The sequence below is a fragment of the Lissotriton helveticus genome, chromosome 4_1 (genome assembly GCF_964261635.1).
Source record: "Lissotriton helveticus chromosome 4_1, aLisHel1.1, whole genome shotgun sequence".
Classification (NCBI taxonomy): domain Eukaryota; kingdom Metazoa; phylum Chordata; class Amphibia; order Caudata; family Salamandridae; genus Lissotriton; species Lissotriton helveticus.
This window is the reverse complement of record NC_136063.1, coordinates 130,224,068-130,244,530: the sequence shown is the minus strand read 5'-3', so window position 1 is coordinate 130,244,530 and position 20,463 is coordinate 130,224,068. Positions and strand designations below refer to the sequence as shown.

The following is a 20,463-nucleotide window of genomic DNA, read 5'->3' as shown; positions in this document are numbered from 1 at the left end:
CTTCTCTCTGATTTTTGGGAAGAGAATAATTGCCTGCATCCCTCCCAAATGGGCTTTAGACCCCAGCAAGGTACTGAAACAGTCCTGCTAGCGGTTATTGAAGAATCAACGAAAATTCTGGATGTCGGAGGGTCCGCTACAATTATTTTACTTGACCTCAGTGCGGCCTTCGACACGGTCAATCATCAATTATTGATAGCAGGACTCAGCGACAGTGGGGTTACTGGAATGCTACTCAAATGGCTTAAGTCCTTCCTTGCAGATCGGTCCTTTCTAGTTTTTGAGGACAATGCCGCCTCTAAATGGATGCTGCTGCAGTGTGGGGTGCCTCAGGGCTCCTCCCTGAGAACCATACTTTTTAATGTATACATAATGTATACGGCTTATTGTGTCCCTTAATCTTTTAGACAACAATTGGTCCACTTTGGCCGATTGTCTGGAAAAGGTCTCAGCGTGGATGGACTCTTCTTTCCTAAAGCTGAATGCTGTTAAAACAGAACTGATGTTTCTAGGAAAGACCACCAACTTGGAGATCGATTCTCTTTGGCCTAAATGTCTTGGGGCCATGCCATCCCCCAAAGACCAAATAAAAAGTCTCGGAGTAGGGTTGGATCATAACCTGAACTTTAAGACACAGGCATCCAGGGTAGCAGGTCCTGTTATGGAATCTTTAAAATGATTAGGAGGATCCTGCCCCTTCTGCCTGTTAATGCCAGGAAACTGCTGGTGGAAGCCCTAATTCTCTCGAGGCTTGACTACGCCAATGTGCTCTACCTTGGTTCTCCCTGCTCGACCATAAAAAAACTGCAAACGGTACAAAATTGTGCGGCACGACTACTTATGCAGGCTCCCAATAGGGAATCTGCTAAACCACATATTAACTCATTGCATTGACAGCCAGTGGCCGAAATAATTCAATTTAAGGCCTTGTGTATCACCCATAAATCACTGTTGGCTAGTGCTCCGCCGATTACCCAATCCATCATTTCCCCGTATCTTCCTAAAAGACCACTTCGCTCTGAGAAGAAACATCTTGCTACCGTTCCCAAATTCAATCGAGCTTGGAGCGGTGGCCGTCTATTTTCTGTTATCGCTGCGAAATGCTGGAATCAGTTACCAGATTATATTCGGTTCGAGGCCAACCGTCTCCTATTCCGCAAGCATCTGAAGACGTTGCTGTTTTCTTGATCTTCCCAACATATGTGGTTACGCTCTGTCTTTAGCGCTGGGAGGCTTTTGGTAGCCATGCGCTTTATAAGTGTCTACTCATTCATTCATTCATACTAGATTTATGCAGTTTGCTAAAACATCTTGAAATTATACACAGACACTTTGGGGTCGCCCTTTTTTGTTTTCATGACTATTAATGGCTTACTACTACAATGGAAATTCCCCTACAAGACATATTGAGTTACAGGTATAAGCTATTCCTTATGTATGAGGCACAAGCCCTTTATTACCCTGCATTCAGTTCTCTGCTTAAAATCACTTGAGGTACTGTAGAAAGCATGTCTTGTTTTTCGTGCTGGTATTAGAGTAAACATTAAGGAAATGTTATCATATGGATATATTTTATAAGATATACAGACATGACTTTAACCTTGTTGTTTCCTCTCTCCAGGTCCTAACCACGCAGCAACAGGTTAGTTAGTACTTTACCCCTCTTTTAATAATTGTTTGATTTTCTTATTGGGTAGCATGTATGCAGCATTATGCATCAACTTATGGGGGTCATTTACATTTAAATTGTTTGTGTTGATTTCATTGCAGGACTAAAACAAGAATAAAGTGACTCACTTGGGCCTAAAACCCTATGCTTACACCCTTTCCCACCCTGTCTCATTTCCTAACTGCCCGTTGATCATGCCAGTGCTCTAAGCCTATACCCTTGTCTTGTGAGTACTAGGGCTGTTGGAATGGGTTGTAGTTGGGCAATATTCTTGAATGCTGCACTTTTGCAGGGCCCCATGCAGCTGCTGCAAAATTCATTTATATACATATTTATTCATTTTTTATGATTGGTATTATTAATTTCGGTTTCACATACATTGAGAAAACAACAAAATGGTCAATGAGGAGCATACTTTTTTAATAATGCTTCAGCTTGATTCCTGGAAAAACTATCCCTCATCAAACTTTCAGTTAAAGTCTGATGATAATCAGCTTATAATACATCCTAGGCATTGCATGACATAATTTTCCCTGTTGTATGCAGTATATACATGAAAATCATAGAAAGGAATTTATAGGTCAGCGCCTTCTTAAAGGTCTATCCAATCTCATTTCATTTTCTCTAGTTTCCTGTGCCTCTCTTGACCCTGATATATCACCACCATACACCAGTCCATATCCCTGATTCACTCAACCATATCAGGCACCATACACATTTTTAGCAGTGTCCCAATTAGCCACAGTTAGATTTTGGTGTATGAATAATTTCTGTAATGGTATCTGGCCATGTCTGTTGTATCCCATATACCAAGGAATATAGTCTATACATCTAGGTCTTTGTATATCTTCCCCTACTAGTATCCAATTCAGGAGCATTCACACAGTTTAGGCAAGAAGGTGCCTCTCCACCCACTCTCCAGGAGGGTTTATCATTGTTAGCCAGTTATACCCTGTATAGAATCTTTAGTTGAATCCGTCTGAGACTAGCTTTAATCGGTTCCTTCTAGGTGGTCTTTTGGTTTTGCTGGGACAATCTGAAAGAGACAATTAGTTATAGATTCCTTACCTTTAGAATTAGCTCCAGGCATTGGACTGGATCCGGAGAATGTTTTCGTCAGCAGTACCCCTGCGTGTCAACTGTTGGCGTTGGTCTGCTCCGCGTTCGTCGTTGGCATCGTGGTCACCGGGATGATGTTGCAATAGCTACTTAGACGCCACCCTCGCGCACTGATGTCAGTTCTTTCTTTTTCTGCACCAGCCAGTGCAGATCGGAGAGAGCGGTCCCTCGAGTCACTTTTTGACTACGTTTTTTGCGACTTTTGTTTACGCCTTTTTTGAGTTGATCGACTCCTGGTGCACGGAGGGATGTCACGTACCAATTTCAAGGCTTGTTATTCCTGTCACAAACTGATGTCGGTCACGGACTCGTACCTCGTGTGCCTTTGGTGCCTGGAGCGCGAACACGACCACAACTCAAAGTCGTGCTCAGACTGCAGAGCCATGAACTCAAAGTCTTTGCTGGAGCTGTCCCGTAAGCTTCTTGAGGCCCGGCAATCTGCCCCGCGCCGCTTGAGGTCCAGGTCACATGAGAAGTCGAGGGAGTGGTCTCGGAGTCACCACCACATGTCAAGTCTTCGCACTCCTCAGGTAAGTTGAAGCACAAGGAGAATTAGAAGAAGCATTATCGCTCTTTGACTTCTCCCTGTTCGTCGGCCAACGCAACAAGGGATGCAGATGGTGCCCATCTTGCGGCTCCACGTGCAGATCCTGAAGTGTCGACTCCGAGTTTCCCTCTTTTTTTGGGAGCAGGAGTGACCCCTGCCCAGCGTTGGAGTTTCTATGAAGCGATGCATGCCATCTTTGGGCAGCCCGACTCTGCCGGCGCCCCTTCGGGCCCCACTGACTCTGCTGGGGACCCTGGGCCTCCAAAGCCCCAGCACCGCAGGGTCCCCCTGGATCCGGATCTTTGCTGGTCGACCTTATAACACCTTCCCTGGTGCCGATTCCAACCGGCACCACATCCGCCTTCGATGACGGTTGGATCACCAGCCGGCTTTGACGTTGGCCTCCACCCTGAGATGGACACGAATCTGGATCCGCTGAGCTGTACCTTTATACCTCTGTTCCCCCTGGTGTTTCCTACAGGCCAGATTGGCAACCAGACTGACGGGGAGGGGTCTGTAGACCCTTTGGCTGACCAGTTAGTTGAACCAGAATAGAGTTTGTTGGGGGATGCCAGTGGTCTGGATACCTCCCCAGACCTTGGCCTGCTGTCTCCTCCTACCGTGGCTATGGAGGAGGGTGCTTCATATGCAGTGGTGTTGAATAGGGTGGCCGAGGCCCTCAACCTTGAGCTACCTGCTGTGGCGGTCAGGACAAATCTCCTTTTGGAGGTGCTCCAATGGGCAGCCGCCTATTCGGAGCCTCTGCTGCCTGTCAATGAAGACCTTACTGACATCCTTTTGGGCACCTGGTCCAGGCCCACCACAGGGGCTCCTGAGGATAGGATGATTGCCCGACGTCACTGCCTGGCTCCGGGCAACCCCTTTTTTCTCTCCCAAAACTCCACCCCTGAGAGCTTGGTGGTCCAAGCCTCTACTTCCAAAGGCACATTCCCTAGTTCAGAGGCCTCTGGTCCCTGGCGGAGTCCAGGCGCCACATCAGCCTTCTAGAGCTCCGGGCGATCTGTCTTGTGCTAAAATCATTCCTTCCCTCTGTCCGAGCAAGAGTAGTGCAGTTATTCATGGACAACAACACTTTTATTTGGTACTGCAACTAACAGGGGACGGTGGGGTTGTGGACCCTATGTAGAAGGCACTTTGTCTCTGTAAGTGGCTGGAACATCAGGGCATGTCCCTGGTGATTCAACACCTGGCAGGTTCTCTGTATGCCAGGGTGGACAAACTCAGCCGCCGGTGCATGATGGATCACGAATGGTGTCTTCACTCGGAGGTGATGCAAGGTCTCTTTCAGTGGTAGGGAGAGCCTTTGGTTAGATCTATTTGCACCGAAGAGGACGCTCAATGTCTGTGATTCTGCTTGTTGGAACTTCCAAGGTGGCACTCGCTAGGCAATGCTTTTTGTCACAAGTGGAGTTGCGCCTATACCACTTCTGTCCAGAGTGCTGAGGGAGATCCAGCACGACAGGGCCCAAGTCATTCCTGTTGCTCCGAACTGGATATGACGAGTCTATTATCCCAAGCATCTGCACATGGCCATCGATCGTCCCATCAGACTGCCCCTTTGGGAGGATCTTTTGTCACAGCAGCAGGGGACGGTCCTCCACCCGAATCTTTCTAGCCCCCACCTCCTTGCATGGAGATTGAGCTGTGACAGTTGACAGCTTTTGGCCTTACTCCCGAAGTCTGTAATGTGATCATGGCAGCCAGGCGTCCCTCCCCCAAAATGGTACACGCCTGTAGATGGAACAGATTTGTGACATGGTGCGCAACAAAGGCTGTGGGTCCCCTTTCTGCATCCCTTTCAGAGGTTCTCCTCTTCCATCTTTCCTTGGCCCAGCAGCGCTCTGCTCTGGGCACTTTGCTAAGCTATTTTCCTGCCTTTTCAGCATTTCTTCGGCTTCCTGATCAGCCTTTTCTTTTCATGTCCCCTATCGTAAACCGCTTCCTTAAGGGCATTACTCACTTGTTTCCTCAAATTCCTTTCGTAATGCCCCAGTGGGACTTGAACCTGGTTTTTACCTACTTTCGAGCCGCTGCATAACTGTACTCTCATAATTTTGCCTCTTAAAACAGTTTTTTTGGTTGCCATAAACCCTGCTCTCAAGGTGAGAGCTTCAGGCTCTTTCTTCCACACCTCCTTTTATGGCTGTTCATATGAACAACCTTCTCCTTTTGCACTAGACCTTTCCTTCCCAAAGTGGTTACCTCTTTACACATAGCACAGACCATCACTTTGCCCACCTTCTTCCCGCCCGCATCTTTCTAAAGAGGAAGAGAGGCTCCACTGTCAGGATCCAAAATATACGCTTCCATTCTATTTCAATCAATCAATTAATCAAAGCATTTCTAAAGCGCACTACTTACCCGTGAGGGTCTCAAGGCTCTGGGGGTGGGGAATGCTGCTACTGCTCGAAGAGCCAGGTCTTGAGGAGTCTTCTGAAGGTCAGCAGGTCTTGGGTCTGCCGTAGGTGGGTGGGGAGGGTGTTCAAGATTTTTGCGGCGAGGTGGGAGAATGATCTGCTGCCGGAGGTTACTCTTCAGATAAGGGGGACTGTGGCGAGGGCGAGGTTGGTGGAGCGGAGTTGGCGGGTGTGGGTGTGGAAGCTGAGTCGTCTGTTGAGGTAAGCTGGTCCGGTGTTGTGGAGTGCTTTTTGTGCGTGGGTGAGGATCTTGAAGGTTATCCTCTTGTTGATGGGGAGCCAGTGCAGGTCTCTCAGTTGTGGTGTGATGTGGCTACAGCGGGAGATGTTGGGGATCAGGTGTGCAGAGGCATTCTGGATGTGTTGAAGCTGTTTCAGGAGTTTGGCCAAAGCTCCTGCATAGAGGGCGTATTCGTAGTCCAGCCTGCTGCTGACGAGGGCCTGGGTGACCGTTCTTCTTGTTTCGGTGGTGATCCACTTGTTGATTTTGCGAAGCATGCGGAGTGTGTTGAAGCAGGAGGAGGAGACGGTGTGGACCTGCTTAGTCATGGAGAGGGTGGAGTCGAAGATGACCCTTAGGTTGCGTGCGTGGTCGGTGGGTGTTGGAGCTGTTCCCAGTGCGGCCGGCCACCATGAGTCGTCCCAGGCCGAGGGGGTGGATCCGAGGATGAGAACCTTGTCTTGTCTGAGTTCAGCTTCAGCCGGCTGTTCCTCATCCATTCGGCGACAGCCTTTATTCCTTCGTGGAGATTGGTTTTGGCGGTGTGGGGGTCCTTGGTGAAGGAGAGGATCAGCTGGGTGTAATCAGCAAAAGAGATGATGTTGAGGTCGTGCCGTCGGGTGACGTGGGCGACCGGTGCCATAGAGATGTTAAACAGCATTGGGCTGAGGGATGAGCCCTGGGGTACGCTGCAGATGATCTCAGTGGCTTTAGAGCGGAAGGGTGAAGTCGGACGCTCTGAGTTCTGCCAGAGAGTAGGGAGGTGGTCCAGTCCAGGGCCTTCTCTTGGATCCTGGTGTTGTGGAGGTGTGTGCGGTGGCAGACCGCATCGAAAGCGGCTGACAGGTCCAGGAGGATAAGGACCGGGGTTTCTCCGTTGTCTAGCAGGGTCCTGATGTCATCGGTGGCAGCGATGAGGGCAGTTTCAGTGCTGTGGTTGCTGCGGAACCTGGACTGGGATGGGTCCAGGATGTTGTTTTCCTCGAGGTAGCTGGTCAGTTGTTTGTTAATGGCCTTCTCAATGACCTTTGCCGGGAAGGGGAGCAGGGAGATGGGCAGGGAGTTCTTGAGATCTTTGAGGTCTGCTTTGGGTTTCTTGAGTAGGGCGTTGATCTCGGCGTGCTTCCAGCTCTCCGGGAAGGTAGCTGTCTTGAAGGAAATGTAGATGACCTTCCGGAGATAGGATGCAATGGCGGTGATGGCTTTGTTGAAGATGTGGTGCGGGCAAGGGTCTGATGGAGAACCGGAGTGGACGGTGTTCATGGTCTTGATGGTGTCGTCATTGTTTATGTTGGTCCAGGAGAGCAGGCGGTTGGTGCGGCTGGTGATCGTGGGGCGGAGGTCTCCGTAGTTGTTGGGCGGTCGTGGCATTGAAGCTGTCGTGGATGTCTGTGTTGTTGTGATGGAAGAAGGAGGCCAGCGAGTCACAGAGGTCTTGCAAAGGTGGGATGTCATTGGTGTTGGAGAGTTCTTTCACGATGTTGAAGAGCTCTTTGCTGTTGTGTGCGTTGTTGTCTAGGCGTTCTTTGAAGGAGTCCTTTTTGGCGGATCTGATGAGGTGATGGTGTCTGTGTATGGAATCCTTGTGGGCTGCGTAGCTGTCCGGTGTTAGTTCATGGTGTCAGTTCTTCTCTAGCTTTAGCTAGGTTTGCTTGGAGGCCTGGAGGGCTTCAGTGAACCAGCTGGCTTTCTTGCTGGTGTGGCTGTTGGAAGGTTTCTTGAGCGGGGCGAGGGTGTTGGCGCAGTCATCGATCCACTGTCTGAGGTAGCAGGCAGAGTCAGTGGGGTCGGCGGATGGGCTCTGGACGAGGGTGGTGGATAGCTGGTCTTTGGTGACTTTGCTCCAGCAGCAGCAAGGCATCTGTTGGGTGTGGTGGTGCATGGTGGGTTTCCGAAAGGTGAAGTGCATGCAGCAATGGTCGGTCCAGTGGAGTTCGGTGGTGTTGTTGAAGGCGACATGGGGGTTTGCGGAGAAGATGGGGTCAAGCATGTGGCCGGCGAAGTGGGTGGGTGTTGTGACGAGTTGTCTGAGTCCAAGGTTGGAGAGGTTGTCGATCAGGGTGGTGGAGTTGGTGTCGTCGTTGTTCTCGAGGTGGAAGTTCAGGTACCCGAGGAGGATGTAGTCCGTGGAGGCGAGGGCGTGTGTGCTGACAAAATCGGCGATGGAGTCGCTGAACTGTAGTCGGGGTCCGGGGGTCCTCTGAGGGTGGTGTTGGGGTCGGTGTGGATCTGGAATTGCAGTTGTTCAGCAGTGCTGAGGGTGTCGGCGGTAATGGTCGAGACTCAGAGTGTTCCTGTGGATGATGGCGATCCTCCACCTACTTCATTGGTGCGGTCCCTGCCGGTGATCTTGTAGCCTGCCGGGCGGGCTATGGTGATGTCAGGTGCTGAGGTTGGGTTCAGCCAGGTCTCAGTCAGGAAGGCGATGTTTGGGGAGATTGAGTCGAGTAGGTCCCAGAGTTCAACAGCGTGTTTGCGGGCGGAGCGTGTGTTGAGAAGAGTGCATCTGAGGTAGTTGGGTTCTTTCCTGGTCTGTGGGTTGGCAGGCCGGATGCTGGTGAAGCTGCATTTCTGGCAGGAGAAGGGTCCTAGGGTGCGCTTTGGGCTGCCAGGCAGCATGTGCTTGATCGTCCGGCGTTGAGTGTAAGGAGGGTGCTGGAGTCATATCGGAGGCGGGAACGTGGCGTTCCCCGGGGCCAGGGGTTCCCGCGCTGGGCGCGGTCCAGCCGCGGATGGTGCAGACAGGCTTGCCTTAGGTGCGCCAGCGGCACGGCTGCTCAGCAGCCGCCATATATGGGGAGATGGGAGGGAGGAGCGGGTGGGAGGTGGGAGCGGGGAGGCGAATGGGCGAACAGGTGGTGGGGCCGCAGCAGGGGGGAACAATGGAGGGTAGAGAGGGCGGGGGTACAGAGGCAAAACAAGGGCACAGTAATAGGGAAAAGTACAAAAAGTGCAAAAAAGACAGAAACGAGGTGAGAACACAGCAAAACAAAACAAATGCTGGTTTCAATGCTCAGACGGGCTAGCAAGGGAAAAAGGGGCAGAGGGAGTACAAGAGCTTACGGCCAAGAGCAGCCTCGAACCAACAGCAGGTGGCAGCAGTGGACTACGACACACATGTGGGGCTGTGCGGTGTGGGGAGCGACCTACCTGAGGACAGGGTCAAGGGACGCACAAACCTATTCCGGGTGGAAGACCAGCTCTTTGTTGGCCATGTCGGCGCCAAGAAAGGTAGGGCCGTGCAGAAACTAATCATCTCTCAATGGGTCGTTCTTTGCATCAAAATCTGCTATTCCTTAGCGAAAAAGGAACCTCCAGTGGGGTTGCGTGCCCATTCCACCAGGGTGAAGGCCATTACTACTGCTTTGGGAATGTGGAGTCCCCCTTCATGACATCTGAAAGGCATCTACGCAGGCTTCATTGTCCACGTTTACCAAACACTACTGCCCGGACAGCCAAGTCCGGAGAAACAGCTTCTTTGGCCATTCAGTTCTCCAGGACTCTCTGGAACTTAGATTGCAGACCCGCCTCCAGGGTTGGTATTGCTGGGTATCTATTGTAAGGTGAGGAATCCATAACTAATTGTCTCTTTCAGATTAACAAGTTATTTAGCTTCGGTAACCATATATCTGTAAGAGTCATAGATTAGTTATGGATTCCTCACCACCCCACCCATCCTCCCCGTTCTGTGAACTGGCTTCTAGGGCAAGGGATTGCCCTTCTGGGCCCTAGTTTTGTGCACCAGTGGTCTGTGTCTTGCATGGCTCTGTGCTTCGGACGTGGAATTTTGTGTGAAGAATTGAAGTCAGCACGCAGGGTAGATACCGAAACGTCATTCCGGTGACCATGACTCCAACAATGAATGCGGAGTCGCCCAACTCCACCTGCCGACTCGCAGGAGTGCTGCTGAAGAAAAATTCTGCGGATCCAGTCTGACTCCTGGGGATAATTCTAAGGTGAGGAATCCATAACTAACCTATGTTTCTCACAGATATATCGTTACCGAAGGTAAGTAACTTCTTTGTTCGCCCCTGAGTGCTCTACGTATGGCGGTATTGCTCAGCACTTGATTGGGTTATTGAGGCCCTTCATGGTCATCGAAAGGACCTTAACCCCTTTGATGCTCATGATGAGCTGGACTCGTCATGGCACACAGTGGTCGTGTGCTCAGTCATGATGAGTCCAGCTTGTCATGAAACATCTCCCTGAAATTCCCTCTGGTGCGGGCCCCTAATCTGGTGCTGGCCCCCAATCTGCCCCACCAGGGGGGGTAAAAAGCCCACTAGACGCCAGGGTTATTCGGGGGCAAATCTCAATTAGGGTAGGGGTTGCCCAAAATGGGCACACCCATGCCCACATCCCCTCCCCCGCAAAAATTACAGCCGTCCGACACAAAACGCTTTGAGGCAACATCAACATTGCCTATAAAAAAACAGTTTTGGGCCCTTCCCTGTCATAGGGTACTTATGCCTCTCACAAAAGTAAAGCACCATTTTTATCGGGAGACCTGGGTGAATGCTGGGTGGTAGGAAATTTGTGTGAGCCCGGTGATGCCACACTTTCCCACACAAAAATGTGTGAAAAAAGTGTTTTTTTCAGCTAAAAGTGAGGTTTGCAGGGGATTCTGGGTAAGGAAACGTTAGGGTATCCACGCAAGCCATACCTCCCTGGAAGCCCCCGGGTGTCTAGTTTTCATAAATGTGTGGGTTTGGTCGGTTTCCCTAGATGGCCGCCGAGCACATTGGCCAAAAACTCAGATGACCCCCCTTGCAAAACCAGGTGGTTTTGAGATAGGCATTATGATGTCGCCTCACTATGTTTGTTTTGGGCCTTTGCCTGTCGTGGGTACTTGGGCCTCCCACACGAGTGAGGCACCATATTTATTGGGGGACCTGGGGGTAGGCTGGGTGGTAGGAAATTTGTGTGAGCCCCGTGATTCCACACTTTGCCACAAAAAAGTGTGAAAACAGTGATTTTTTTCCAGCTAAAATTGAGGTTTTGCAGGGGATTCTGGGTAAGGACACGTTGGGGGATCTACACAAGTCATACCTCCTTAGAAGCCCCTGGGTGTCTAAATTTCTGAAATGTGTCGGTTTGGTAGGTTTCCCTAGATGGCCGCTGAGCACGAGGCCAAAAACCCAGGAAACCCCCCTTGCAAAACCAGGTGGTTTTGAGATAGGCAATTTTGATGTCGCCTCACTATGTTTTGGGCCCTTGCCTGTCGCGGGACCTTGGGCCTCCCACACAAGTAATCACCACCCCCTTTTGTACCGCTTTGCTCGCCTATCACCACCCCCTTTTGTACCTCTTTGTTCGCGATCACCACCCCCTTTTGTACCGCTTTGTTCGCCATAAGTTGGCAGGGTATGCTCAGATGTGAGTCCCTTGCTCACTTTGCCACTGGATTCAAACAAGCCTGGCTGAAGACAGCTGTAATGCCAGAAACCGGTCCTAGAAAGCTTGAATCCGGTCCAGGGAAAGCATGGCTTGGCAGTTCGGGCTGGACTGTTCCCATGAGGCACAGGGTCAGACTGATTTGCATATGGCCATGTCTGAACTGGGGTGTCAGAGTGGGCTAAAGAACAGTGATGGATTAAACCCAGATCTGTTGACTGGGTGTGAGTGTTTGATTGGTTCAGATGCTCCGTCCATCACCACCCCCTTTTGTACGGCTTTGTTCGCCATAAGTTGGCACGGTATGCTCAGACGTGAGTCCCTTGCTCACTTTGCCACTGGATTCAAGCAAGCCTGGCTGAAGATGGCTGTAATGCCAGAAACCAGTCCTAGGAAGCTTGAATCCGGTCCAGGGAAAGCATGGCTTGGCAGTTCGGGCTGGACTGTTCCCATGAGGCACAGGGTCAGACTGATGTGCATATGGCCATGTCTGAACTGGAATGGCAGAGTGAGCTAAAGAACGGTGATGGATTAAACCCAGATCTGTTGACTGGTTGTGAGTGTTTGATTGGTTCAGATGCTCCGTCCATCACCACCCCCTTTTGTACCGCTTTGTTCGCCATAAGTTGGCAGGGTATGCTCAGACGTGAGTCCCTTGCTCACTTTGCCACTGGATTCAAGCAAGCCTGGCTGAAGATGGCTGTAATGCCAGAAACCAGTCCTAGGAAGCTTGAATCCGGTCCAGAGAAAGCATGGCTTGGCAGTTCGGGCTGGACTGTTCCCATGAGGCACAGGCTCAGACTGATTTGCATATGGCCATGTTAGAACTGGGGTGGCAGAGTGGGCTAAAGAACGGTGATGGATTAAACCCAGATCTGTTGACTGGGTGGGAGTGTTTGATTGGTTCACTTTAGTGTAGTTCCTATATTCCCAATAGGCTCTGCGCATTGGAATAATATATACTGTAGTTTAGACGTAGGACTGAAGTCGACTAGGTCTCTACCGAATTTATTAGACTTAATAGTGCGTGCCAGCTAGCTCAGAGGTCACTAGAAACTTTCTCGAATTCACAAGAAGGGATTAGTTTCTGACAACCGCATAAACATGACAACTTTGTTTCCCAAGAATAAGAAATCAAATCTCTAGAGTCGCGGAAACAATAGATAGTCTATTGTGCATGCTTCGTTTCACCAGAGATGCAGAGAAAATAGAGAGACGGGCGTTTTCAATTAAAGTATTTATTGAACAGTCTTCTTTCTCAAGCACTGGAAATGAACTGCTACAATGGTAATACTGGTTATAAAGTACACTGCATATAATACGAACAGTATTATAAAGTAGTACTGTAATAGCATTATATGGTTTCTAAGCCATAAAGTGCATAAAATGTATAAAATACATACAGTAATAAATAATGACTAAAAGTACTCAGGTGGTGCTTCTAAAAATACGCCTACCTAACCTAAGTCTAGTACTAGGGGAGAAGTAAGTGAGGAGTAGTCTAAGTTTAGTAGTTCTCTGCCAGGAATCTATTCCAAGAATTCTCTAAGAGGTCTAATCAGCTCCGTACCTTGGCTTTAGAATGAAGGAGGTTTTGTATCACTTTCTCAGAACTCGATTTCCCAGATACCCACAAGGGTAAGCCGGAAACACTGAAGCTGGATTTCTCGGCAAGAGAAAAGACAGCGTCTCTTTCAGTGCGTCAGCTGGAGGGTCAGCTTCCTTCGGCACTTGCTGCTGCCGGGCGTCGGGCAAGTAGATAGTCGATCTGCTCCAAACCACCGTGTGTGTGACTGGGAAAACCTGAGCATATTTATACTTTGAAGGTGCCGAGTTTGATGCATGTTTGGACTTAATATCTTCACTCAAAGGCTAAATTCTTGGAAAACGCCAGGAGTTCTTGGAGAACTTAATATTCAAGCAGGAGGAAGTTCCTAGCTGCTGAAGGCAGGTTTTTCCAAGAAATCGTTGTTAATTCTCGGAACCTAGTGGAAGTAGCCATGCGGTATTTGGGCTGTGTGGTTTAGACCAAATAGGGTAGTGATTTCTATGCCTATATAAGGATATGATAAAGTATACCTATATAATGGCATAAATCAGGAAAAATACACTAGGGGCCTAGATTCGATTACAACACCCACTCCACGATCTTAAGTTCAATTAAGCTAACCTAATAAGCACTAAACATATCTAAAGCTAGTGTTTTTCAATCCCACCCCAAAAATACGAAAAATGCATTTGAAATGGTTGTACATGAGAAAAAAATATAGAGCATTTCTACAGTACGCATTTTAAGGAAGTGATGACATTCTAAGCATATAGTATGGTATCTAAATATGCAAACTGAAAGAATCATGAATTTACATTTATGAAAATGGCTCTTAAATACAGAAAGAAAGGTTGAGACCATTTCATAACATAACATGTCAATAGTTATATGAGGACAAGGCCAAATATATTTTTCTCTAGGCAGTGTTCAAAAAGAAAATAATTTCTTGTTCTCTAAGAATAGTTCTACTTTAAGCAGATTAGTCTGTGCCAAAAAAAGTTCAATAGTTTTGGAGAGAAAAAAAATCCAAATGAATGCGAAAAAACAGAGTCCCAAAGTTAGAAGTCTTTCTTTTGAAAAAAGTGAAGGCCGAATTTCAGAGTTCAGGGAACGCTGTGTGCATGAATCAAACGTTATTCTCGTTGTCAGGAGAAAACATTAGATTATCAAGGCTGGAAAAGAAATCGTCTACCACAGTAGGCGAAAGTGGAACCACTTGATCAAGCAGATCTAAATGTGCACAGATGAGAAGCATTGCCGTCAGCGACAGGTGCCGCATTAGCAGTGTTCAAATCAGATAGTACATGTGTGCCTGTTCATCCTCGTATCACCCTCAGTTAGACTTACTGGTGAGACCTCAATGAATGCCGTCATCAGGATTGGTAGCCGTTGGGGACAACACGATGCATGAGCCGTTACAGGACTTAGCAAGGCGTCAACATATGGTGGCAGGACTGATGGAAGTGTAAGACAGATGTCCAACACGCATTCCTCTCCGCAAAGCAGGCATCGTAGAACAGGTAAGATGCAATCTTGCCAGATTGATCTGAACGATAGAAACCAGGTAGTGTTCAGATCTCTTAAACGAGCTGAGCCAAAAATCTGTGAAATCCTTTCACGATACCTCATGGCAAGGAGGGTCCCTTCCATGTTGGTCTGGGTATCGTTGGTTGCTGGACTTGCCATATCAGAGCAGAAGGAATAAAAATAGAATTCCTGCTATGAGTCCCAAGATGAGAGGCAGGCCGCCAAACACAGAGTGCACGAAATTAGGAAAAATGCCGAGGACTGCTTCAAATGGTGTTAACAGTCCCGAAAAAATCGTCTTAAATACATGTGCGATGCCAATGGTATCAGACATGTTTAAGATTTGACTTAACATTTCTGCAAAATGTACTGGGCAGTATGTATGTATCTCGGCAGATGTCCTTGCAACTTGCAGATCATATGTTTCTTTAGACGCGGTCAGTGGCACAGACTTTTGCAAAAGAATGGCTTTTATTCTGCTTAAAGTATCAATTCGTATAGAAGAGATATTCAGTGAAGGCCATAATGTAGTCCCACTGTCTGTCTTTTGAGTTGGATACAATACTTGCATACAGCAAGTGACCAAGGACGACACACTAACGAGATAGTTTTCCTGGCATCATGCCACAGCAGCTGTGATCATTCAACATAACGTAACTGCCATTTGATAGCTGCCTGAAAATGGGCTCTATCATAGTCGAGGGAGTACCGTGCAGGTGGCGAGAGAGGTTATTTGCAGAACCGTCGCAGGCTCCGCGTAAATTAATACCTTTGCACAAAAGTGTACCACTTAATGAGTTTTTACAATTTTTTCCACTAAGGAATACCTCTTTTCCCTTGTTCCAACATTTGTGTGTGTAAGGTAAAGTCCATGTCAACCTAATGTATTCTTTACCCAACCTTTCATACAGGCCTGCTGGCATATGCTGTAGACAATACTGAAATTGGAAAATCGTTACTGGTATCATGATGGTGCCATGAATTATCCATTCAATGACTGGTTTCTCAGAAACTGTCAATGGTAATCTTTCCAATTTTTCAATGCTCAGCACTGTATAGTCTGCTCCTCTTTGTGCCAAAGGGATTTGTTTATCTGTAAGGTTAAATACAGCAAACAATGTCGTTGTGTTGATTAGACGCCATGGCACGTAGCCTGAACGAAGGTTTTGCAACGTCCAGCCTAACTGCATTATAGAACGTAATTGAGACTGGCCATGTTGTAACATTAGCAAGTCTTGTTCCATTATGTCAATTGCAGAGGATACAATGCTGTCCAAAGAATATATTCTGGAGGACAGAGTTGTTAAAACATTGTCCACTACAGAGAGAGTTTTCTCCAAATTATTACGATCAATTTCTCGTATTCTTTCTGCAGTTTCTATTTGCGTTATTTTCCAAGCTTCGTTGTACACAGTATATATACCGACGTATATAAAACGTTTTTGCCGTGGTTTGCGAGGCCCCATTAAGAAATCTCGCAAATCATTGCTTTCTTTAAGTAAAGATAAGTGTTGTTAAATTTCCGGAAGTGTGGATGTCTTTAGCCACTCAAGGCATAGCTTTCCTACACTGTAAGTTGTTACTATCCCTGGATGTTGTCTCTGGAGTATCTTGGATCTGGCCTGTTTAGTTTTAACCCCTGTGTTTTGTTCAGGAATCTATCATGACAGTTATTGGTGTCTGTGAGCCAGATAAACCATTTTTTCCAATCAGGATTAGTTCTATTCTATGTTATAATAAATGGTACGTCTACCTCCTTTTCTGTAGTGTCATTACTTTCAGAAGTGGGTTTAGGTAAAGACGGTTTATTCAAATCTTTTATCTTAGCAAGGCCAAGACAAGAAGTCTGTTGAACAGTGTTGTTTAAAAACATTATTTGTTCTGGTATAATGCAGGCTCTGAACAAGGCCTCTAAAACTTGTACCTGCCGTTCTTTCGTGCCCCAGACAGTTTTTGTCTCAATGTTGTCTTTCCAAAAGTCAAAACCTAATGTAGACAGCTGAGCATACACATTTGCAGAATAAATTTGTTTAGTGTTGGTCAACATTGTTTTCATTCCTGTCTTATTTACATGTTTAAAATAAAACATTTCTGGATTTGTAACGTTAAACCATGAGAAGTATGAAAACTTTTCATGAAATGTTTTTGAGCTACCTTTTGGTGGCTTGGGACAATGTTCCCATTGATTATATGTAAAGACATTCCTAGGATTTGCAGATTTGTGCAAATAGTGGTGACCATAGTGATTGAAACAATACATTTGTTCATAGTCTGATGTCCCTTCGAAATAGTCATGTTCAGTAAATTTTGCAGACATTTCTAAATCTGACATCATATTATTAATAGTCTCAAAGTCCCAATCATCAGAGAATGTGCTGGGTGATACAAAGTCACTTAAAGAAACCTTGAACTGGTGTGGAATTTTCAGCAGCTCCACCGGGCCATAGATGTCATAGTCAGTTCTATCCCATGCTATACCACCAGGTATAGGGACGGCTGTGATGTTCACTGATGACAGGTCTCTTTTTTCATGATACGATGATTTGTGAAGTTTTAGGACCAAGTTGATTTTCTGACTTGCTGTGTCCATTGAACTGTATTTACCATCTATCATTTGTCCCAAGCTCAAAACTAAAATCAGCCAAAGCAGGAGAAAAAATACACCCAAACCCATCCAAAATTCAATTCATGGTGAAACCAGATATATTTTCTCAAGTTGATGAAAGAGTTCTGTTGTTTTTTCTTTTAGAGTCTTTTTTGCTCGCTTTTCTTCGGGTTCACTGGGATTCTCAGAGAATGTATCAAAGTTGATAAAGTAGCCAGAAGCTGTTCTGTCAATTTTTGGGATTGCATCAGGATTACTTGAAATCACTGGAGCTCTTTCTTGTTTGTATAGTCAGAGGCTACATCATTGTAGACAGGTGTTTCTTGACGAACTGTTATTTGGGTCTCAGGAGGCACGAGTTCCATGGCTTTGTTACATAGTCCTTCTTTTCTTACTGCAGGTTTATCAAACGTGATAAGTCTTTCAGTCTGAACCTCTTGGATGGTAGCAAAATTTAGTCTTCTGCTACATCTTGGGAGTCCACTGGGCCTACTACTTATTATTGGCCACATGCTGTGGTTTGACCAGGTCGTGGACACGACTCGGTTCTCCTTTTTACCAGCAAGGGGCGGTAGTACTACTGATCTTGTTCCTTCGATTGCTAGGATAGGTACTGCTTTTCTGTAAGAATGCCCACATTCCTTCTTCACCGCTATCCTTTCCCTGACTAGATCCCCAATCTTTGGAATCCAGACAGGTTTTTTGTTGTGTTACTCAGACTTCTTCTTGTTTCATTTAAGTCCTGTAAAACAGCCAAACAATCTTTGACATCAAAGAGTTTTAGTTCCACCACTGAAGTTTGACAATCGAGGTCTTCGATTATCATTCTAGTACCAAACAGTAATTCATAAGGAGTGATTCCTCCCAGAGAATTTCTTGGCAGATTATTAAGACTACGTTGGACACTTATTAAATGTTTGACCCACCCATCACCCGAACCTAATACCTTAGCTGTTATGAATTGCTTTATGTCACGGTTTTTTCTTTCCACTATCGCATTACCCTCAGGATGGAAGGGACTAGAATACCGCAATGCAACGCCCAAGCTAGCCATGGCCTCTTTGTAAGCTCGAGAGCTAAACGCAGGACCCTGGTCAGAGTGTAGCGTGCCGATTGCGTATGTGCCGATAAAGTCTCGCAAATTCTTTATAACAGTTCTGGCGTCAGCCGAGTGCTGGGGCCATAACCAAATAAATCTTGTCCTAGTAGTTGTGGGACCGCATTTGTCTGTAGGGACCCTTGCGGGTAGATTGCCGAATGCTGTCTAACAGTGGCATCTGAACTGGGCTGGCTACACTGTAGTCAGGTATCTGGTGATCCACAAAGCTATGATATCTGTAACAGGTATCACAGTTTATTCCAAATTCGTAAACTTGGATGCTCATTCCTGGCCACCAGTACATCTCTTCTAACTCTATTAGAGATTTCAAGATCCCTTGATATGTCAGACCCTCTCCCATGTATGCTTCTTGTACCAAGTAAGCTCTCCGCTTCCTGTTTGGAATTACTCTGTCCCCCACTCCAGGGATTCGAGCAAAAGGAACGGAGTTTGCATCAATTATGTATGTATACGTGAGTGGATAGTTTAGAGGTAACGCTGCATGATTGCCTTCCATTGAGGCTTTTACTTGTAGTAACGTTTCACCATCTATAACTTTTTTCGCGTGAGCGATTGTAGCTACGGTAGCCGTTTGCACAGCTGCCTTCGCGGCATCATCAGCCAATGAATTCCCTGCAACGTGAACGCCATCACGATGATGACTCAGTGTATGAATCATGTGAGTCTTTTGTAGTTCTTTCTGTAAAAGAAATATTTGTTCCAAAAGCATTTTATGCTTCATTGTGCCACCTTTAGCATCTTTGTAACCATTCTTAACCCAGTTCTGCAAGTATTCATTGTAAGATTGTACGCAGTAATACGAATCACACCCTATGAGTGTGGGGAAGTCGCGATCGGTATTTTCAAGCGCCATCTTGAAAGCCTGTAGTTCAGCTCGCTGAGCTGTACAGTCTCCGAGTGATTGAGTTTTTGTGACAATAGGTCTGAATTTGCCTTCGCGCCAGCGCCCTTTAACAATCGTGCACGCAGCACTATAGGCTTGTTTACCCCCAATTGTGGGTTGTGCTGATCCGTCTATATATATTATACATCCGTAATGTTCAAGACACAGAATTTCGCTCGGCAGAGGACATTCTTGTTCGTATTGGAGAAATTCTTGTGTTTTTAAGCTGGGTGTCAAAAACGTATTCAACGTCTGTTGCAGCAAGAGAGTTAACCCATTGTATCCATCTCGGATGTAAAGCTTTAGCATTTGGGATGCTTGCTTTTATCACTGCTTCTAGGGCAGGTACAGGTGTAAAGATCATTATGCGTCTGCCCTGTGCGAGAGCTCTCTCTTTTGCTACTGCAGTTTGAACCGCTGTCAGAATTTTCTCAGTAGAAGTGAACTTCATTTCAGCTTGTGTGTACAAGTGTGATTTGTATGCTATTGGTACCTTTTCTCCCTCATTAAAGGTCAGGTACGTGAATCCGCATCTTCCTGGGATGACTCAGATTACAAGGTTGCAAACGTTTTTGCGTGTCGGCAACTGTGTTTTAGCTAACATGTCTATTTGGACTGCACGCAGAATTTCTGTGTCTGCTTGAGTACAATTAGTTGGTTTGAAATCAGGTTTGATTAGTTCGTAGAGAGGTTTAACCCTTTCTGCGTAATTTAGAACGTAAGTTCTTCCAAAGTTCAGGAAACCTAGAATGGACTGTAAGTTTTTCAGCGTTCTTGGAGTTTTGAGCAGTGCACATTTTTCTAGAAAGTTTGCTGCCAGGCTTTTGCCTTCACTCGATAACTCGTAACCTAAAAATTGGACATTGAAGTGGGCAATTCGTGAGTTCTCAAAGTTGAATTTGTTCCCTTCCGATGAAAACCCAAGTATTATGGTGTTCACTCTTTCCAAGTGCCAGTCCAAGTCGTCATCTGTAAGATAGATGTAATCGACATAAGATAATGCCTCATCATCGTACATTTGTAGTAACTGTTACCCTGGCTGAAAATAACCCTGGACTATTCTTGAACCCTTGGGGGAGACGGCAAAATTGTTGCTGTATCCCCATTATTGAAAAAGCGGTCAGATGCCTGCTTTCAGGTGCAATGTTTTGACAGAAAAACCCATTTGAAATATCTAATGTGGTTTTATATTTTTTGCGCACAATGTTATTCATCAATGCTGCACTGTGTGTATTTTGTACTGCAAATATTTTGCAACAAGAGTTTAAGTGTCTGTAATCCAATACTAGACAATATGAATTGTCTGGTTTGGAGACAGGAAACAAAGGATTGTTCATTGACGAGGTGCATGTTTCAATCACCCTTTGGTATTCAAGTTGATTTAAAATCTCC

The 20,463-nt window shown here is 46.6% G+C and overlaps 1 protein-coding gene across 1 annotated transcript in view; it reads left to right on the top strand.

Moving 5' to 3' along the window:
- The window catches only part of LOC144828412 (uncharacterized), a 2,343,931-nt gene that overhangs the window by 1,916,491 nt on the left and 406,977 nt on the right, over positions 1 to 20,463 (top strand). Inside the window, exon 25 of the mRNA XM_078686536.1 lies at positions 1,622 to 1,642. Coding sequence (XP_078542662.1) covers positions 1,622 to 1,642 — 21 coding nt within the window. The remainder of the gene's footprint in view (positions 1 to 1,621; positions 1,643 to 20,463) is intronic.